Source organism: Vitis vinifera, chromosome 2 (genome assembly GCF_030704535.1).
Source record: "Vitis vinifera cultivar Pinot Noir 40024 chromosome 2, ASM3070453v1".
Taxonomy (NCBI): domain Eukaryota; kingdom Viridiplantae; phylum Streptophyta; class Magnoliopsida; order Vitales; family Vitaceae; genus Vitis; species Vitis vinifera.
In genome coordinates, this window is record NC_081806.1 from 11,668,728 (window position 1) to 11,674,611 (window position 5,884).

Sequence of the window (5,884 nt, forward strand, 5' to 3'; positions counted from 1 at the left end):
ATGTATCTTTCACCATCAGTTGGCATTCGGCTCCTTAGGCAACCCTGCATAGTGACACTTATGTGAGTAGTTGCACCCGTATCTATCCACCAAGTGTCAGTAGGCACTACAGCTAAATTAATTTCTGAACAAACAAAGTTGAGAAGTGTACCTTTCTTTTCACGGCAAGCAGCGTATTTGGTACATGTCTTCTTCATATGACCAGCCTTCTTGCAAAAGAAACAAGTGATCTCCTTATCTTGTTTCTTTTGCTCCTTTTGCTTTGATGTCTCAGAAACTGCAGTTTGTTTTCCTTTATTGTCCCTCTTTCTTTTCTTGTTGGTACCAAATCCCTGAAATGTGGAAGCCAAGTGAGCACTTTCTATCTTTTCTTGCTTCAATCTCTCTTCATCTTGCACACATTGAGCAATAAGCTCATTCAAAGTCCATTTTTCCTTTTGTGTATTATAACTGATTTTGAATGGACTGAATTGTGTAGGCAGAGAGATCAAGACCAAGTGCACGAGTATGTCTTCCGACAACTCTAACTTTAGTGCCTTGAGTCTCGTCACAAGATTAGACATTTCCATAATGTACTCCCTGATATTCTCTTTCCCTTTATACCGCATAGAGACAAGCTTACTAAGAATAGTGCTTGTCTCAACCTTTTCGTTTGCAGCGAATCGGTTTGCTATTTGGTCCAAGAATGCCTTGGCTTGGGTTTCCTCAGGTATTGCACCCCTTATTGCTTCTGGAAGTGAGTGCTTCATAATCATTAGACTCATGCGATTGGATCGCTCCCATTTTTCCATAGTAGACCTTTGCTCAGCAGTGCTGGCACTAGTAAGATCTGAAGGGCGATCCTCCCTTAATGCAAAGTCTAAATCCATGCACCCGAGCACAATTATAACGTGCTCTTTCCATTTCTTGAAATTTGTGCCGTTAAGCACAGGAATGTTATTAACATTTGCAGATATAGAAGATGCTGAATTCATAATAATAAAACTCACAATCAGTCACATAAGCATCATACATACATGAATAAATAACATCATATAAAATACCTAGCACAAACATTAATATTCAGTCTTTGGACAAAAATATTAATTTGTAATTGGTATCTTTATACAAAATTAATTCATAAATATTGACAATAAAATCGAAAACAATATGTCTGTCTTTGGACTAACATATCAAATGCAAGATAAACATTATATGTCATATATTTATGATTTCTTTATCTATTATTATTTTAAAATAATCTTCCTTTGGGCCGATTATTTTAAATAACAATGATATGTTTACATATTATAAAATAAATAAATTATATAATACAAGTCACTTTGGCAACCAACATATACAATTTATTTATTTTAAAAATATAAAACACAAATATAGAAAAAATAATTTAATTAAAATTATTCATCTATTTATTTTTGCACAAATTTATGTATATATCCATACAAATTGAAGCATAAAAGCATGTATATATATACATATATATATATATACCAATTGACACATCAAATAAAGACTTGGTCTAGTGGTTCAGCTGTGGGCTTGAATTAAAGGGAATAACATGGTCACGGGTTCAAGCTCTCTTATGGCCCTTTATCATCTTTTTTTTTTTTTTTTTTTTTTTTTTTTTTTTTTTTTTTTTTACAAAAACGCCATTCATGGCGTTGGCCTCCAACAGCAGTGCGCCCTAAATGGCGATGGAGACGATGCCGGAAGTGGCGCCTCAGAGCACAACCCCGGAACGGCGTCAGAGGCCACCCCTGCAGCGCGCCTCCATGGCGCTCCAACACCCTTCCATGGCGCTCCAGCGCCCTTCAATGGTGCTTCAGTGCACCATCAATGGCACTGATGCGCGCTCCGATGCCTCTGGGAGGGCACCCTAATGGTGCCTAAAGGCGCTGCAGTGGTGCGCCTGAACAACGCCAAGACAGGCGCTTGCAATGGCGTCTTCCATTCCCCGACACCACACGGAGAATGATGTCGCAGTGATCGCCACCAAATCGCGCCTGAACGGCGCCTCCAAATTTTGTTTCTGATTTAATAAAAGTTTTTGGTGAAAAATGGGAGGCTCTGATACCAATTGCTGGATTTCTTGAATCCATTATCACCCAAAACACAAAACAGGATATATGTATATCAAGCATTCAAAAAAACATTCCTTTGATCTTTTATCTTTGGATAGAGATCCAACCTGAATCCATTTTGACGTTTTGATGAAGACGGTATGAATCTTCTAAGACTGATGGAGGGCACCACCTCTGGATTTTCTCAGGCAATGGGAGCGGGAGAGAGAGCGGTTAAGTTCTTTTCAAAAGATGTGATTGTCACAAAAGACACAAGCCAAAGCTCTTTTATACCCTCCTGCCTTAGGGACCATACCCATTGGTTATTGGGCCTCACGGGCCTTAGGCCCATCATCTAAAGCCCGTGATGGCATTGGGCTCTACACATTAGGTGGCCCATACTCAAGATTAAATCAGAAATTGCATGTTAAAAGATAGCTTAATCCTGGATAATGTTTAATATATTATCGATCCACATTTATTCTATCACTTCATACCATAAAAAGGAGAAACGGTTGTTGCGAATATTTCTAAGGTGTTCCAAAAGAGACTGAAGCCATCATGTGGTCCCGACATTTTTATCATATAATTCCTTGGTGCCCATAGTCCATAAATCACCGCCACCTCCCACCCTCTCACGGGTATATACACCCGTCACCACACCATTAAACCCATTCCTGCCACCATCTCTATCAAACCTTTCTTGTCACTTTTTCTCTAACCCCAGAGCCACTATCCAAAACCCTCAAAGTTCAACTGTTCTTGGGTTCCTCTTGTATTTACTCTAATGTTACTCCATCTTAATCACCCTCCGTGCCGGCTCATTCTATCTCATCGCGCTATTCAAACTCCATTTTCGTTGTTCCCGCACACATGGGATTTCATGCGCAGGGATATCTTCACTCCTTCCACCTCGCCTGTGCATGAAATCCACCAATTTATCACCCATTGCCACCATGCCCATGCCAACCCATGATTCCTACCCTCATACCCATGTAAATAAGGTTCCATGCACATGGCTACCCACACCACGTTTCATTTCTTTCATACCCATTTCCACCTATACTCTTATCACCTGCCCTCATACATACACCATTTCTTCTTAAGACCACGTGTTTTCATATCCCGCACCCTCCCGAGCCTCCATCAAACCCATCATTCACCTCTCTTTCACGTGCATGGGAGCCTAGTCCTTTGCTGTCAGTGCATTCCAGATCTGAGGAGTCATCACAATGGCCGCACGCAGCTCGGTATCAGCAGAAATTCCGTGTATCCAGTACATGTTCTTACTCCACTACAACCATCCGTCTTTGCATTTGCTCAACTGAAGACTTGTATGATGACAGTCATATGGCGCTGCCGACCTTGTCTGTGATTCATTTTCTTGACTGTAGAGTTGTTTGCATCCAAGACCATGTTGCTTTATCGATCTCATCATGCTTGAGCCTTAGAAGTCAGCGTCGATCGTCTATGGCATCTCTCTCCTTGAATGTGTCTATTACCTAGCTTATACCTGCGGTGTTAAAAAAAAAAAAAAAATGTCCTTATACTATGGGCCATGGCGATTAGACTTGAGGTCTTTCTACTGTTAAGGAGTTTGGGCCCGTTTCTCACCTTTGCTGCTACATCCTAGCTGTCTATGAATAAGATTCTCGTCACTCCCGCCTATCATGAAATGGAGCGTGGAATTCAAGGAGTCGGAAGATGAAGATGCGAACCCATGCAGAAGCCACATTTCGTGAATGTTCAGAAGAAGAAAATGGGTCTGTAGCAGGCTACTCTCTCTCTCCTCCCAGCTTTGGACCCAGATGAAGATCACCAGTACAAATGTGGTAAAACTTCTATTAAGGCTTTACATGATAGCAAGGATATCTTCTTCATGCTACAAGTTGATGGAGACTACGCTCACTCAAAAGGCAACAATAACAAATGCCCATCTGTTGCTCTCATGTTTCAAATTGGAAGGCTTTATGGTGGCAATCCAATAAACAATGGAGGAAATGGGCCCTCACTATTGAATAACTCACTCGAAGTTGCCTTTTGGTTTGCTGTCATCATTCCACCCCTGTTGCATTGTTATGATGATTAAGAAGACTGAACATGACGTGTCGGTAAGGTTTCCTACAGGCTATCGATTAGCATACACTTCAGGAGCAAAGCCGGTGCGGAAGCAAACATGAAAACATATTTTGAACTGAAAGGGGAGTGTGCAATGATCTTTAGAGGAATCGATTTCAGATGGAAAGAGATATAGGGGCCTATAAGGAAGTGGCCAGTCATATCACTTGGACTTATAGAAATCATTCTGGTTTCCTTTGTTGTCGGTGTTGGTTTCGACCACAAGAACGTGAGCGCCTTGGTTGTTTGCTTGCCCTACTTCAATTTGTTGTTTATGGCTAGATACCACCCCATGCTAGAGCTTTTAAAAGCGAAGAGGTTCAACCTTGATAGAGCCTTTTACAAGGGAAGAAGAGTCTCAGTTTGGATCGAAGACATGCAGCAATGACCAAGGAAGGCAATGAAGGAGATCGTTTGAAGCACCATCAGTACATGTGGTAATTTTTCTGTTCAGCTATATCCTCCAAAGCGTCCACTTGTTGACATAGCTGAGGTGTTTTTGCGGCTCATGGCATCTGGTACCATTTTATCTGCATCTTACTGGTCTGCATGGAGTGCCAGAGAAGCAGCTAATGAGCAGGACAAGCTATTAAAGGATGCTTCAGATGAGTTTCTAAGTACAGAGGGCACTGGTTCTAGTGGTATGGCGGATATCAACACGACATCAGCAGTTCTTTTTGTTGTGATCGCTTCATGTTTCTTGGTTATGCTTTATAAATTTATTTCATTCTGGTTTGTTGAGGTTCTGGTGGTTCTGTTTCGCATTGGTGGGGTAGAGGGCCTTCAGACTTGCTTGGTGGCTTTGTTATCTTGTTTCAGATGGTTTGAACAAGCTGCAGAATCATTTGTTAAGGTGCCATTCTTTGGAGCCGTCTCATATCTGACTTTGGCTATGTCTCCATTCTGCATAGCATTTGCTATTGTTTGGGCAGTTTTTTTTCGCCGCATCAACTTAGCTTAGATCGGACAAGATATCCTTGGTATTGCACTCATCATCACAACCCTCATTCCCAGCAACATGAAGGTCAAGATGGTGACACCTCCTGCAAGAAAGTACAGTGCCTGGATTGGAGGGTCAATATTAGCATCTCTCAGCATATTCCAACAGATGTGGATATCCAAAGGTGAATCGCCCTCATTCTTGCCAGCTACATCCTACCTTGGGCCCAGGAGAGAATGCTTCTGCATGGTTTGCATAGTTATTTCCCTTTAAAGCAAGGCCTATTTTCACAGCTCATACCTGCATGCATGTCTTCAAAACTGATTTTTTTCAATAAATTCAGTCTTCCAGATGATTTAATTCCCAACTCCTCATTTTTCTTTAATTGTTTAGACTTATCAAAAATCCATTTTTCCAATAAAATTTTGCTGCCACTTTTTTTCTCGGCAAGCCATTTTCACATCTCTTCTGATTTTTAAAATGTTTTTTAAAATAAGCAAGAATCAAATTTTGTAATTCTTAGTAATGGAATTTACAGATTTAGTTCATGCAAAATAAATGGGCTTTGATGGGGGCCCAACATCAAATAAATTTTCATCAAAATAAAAGTGAATTTGAATGAAATTTCATGTGTGCTGTTGATGGTTCTTTATTTGTTTAGTGACACGCGAACTATATTTTGTATTCATTAATTGTGCACTAACTTCATTTCTTGATAGCGCATGGTGGTTCATTGCTCAAGTACATATTTACTCGCGTCTGGGTC

The 5,884-nt window shown here is 40.6% G+C and overlaps 1 protein-coding gene across 1 annotated transcript; it reads left to right on the forward strand.

Annotated features, from left to right (window-relative positions):
- Window positions 1-1,688: 1,688 nt before the first annotated feature.
- Window positions 1,689-5,139, forward strand: LOC100259203 (signal peptide peptidase-like 4). The gene is made up of 2 exons (XM_010666037.1): window positions 1,689-1,871; window positions 4,633-5,139. The coding sequence occupies exons 1-2, from the start codon at window positions 1,689-1,691 to the stop codon at window positions 5,137-5,139; spliced, it is 690 nt and encodes a 229-aa protein (XP_010664339.1).
- The last annotated feature ends 745 nt before the right edge of the window (window positions 5,140-5,884 follow it).

What these genes read in the sequence shown, in the direction of transcription:
- LOC100259203 (XM_010666037.1), top strand. Translation starts at nt 1,689, where the DNA reads ATGGCGATGGAGACGATGCCGGAAGTGGCGCCTCAGAGCACAACCCCG. An exon ending in GCTCCGATGCCTCTGGGAGG is followed by an intron (nt 1,872 to 4,632) that starts GCACCCTAATGG and finishes TTTTCTGTTCAG; the next exon opens with CTATATCCTCCAAAGCGTCC.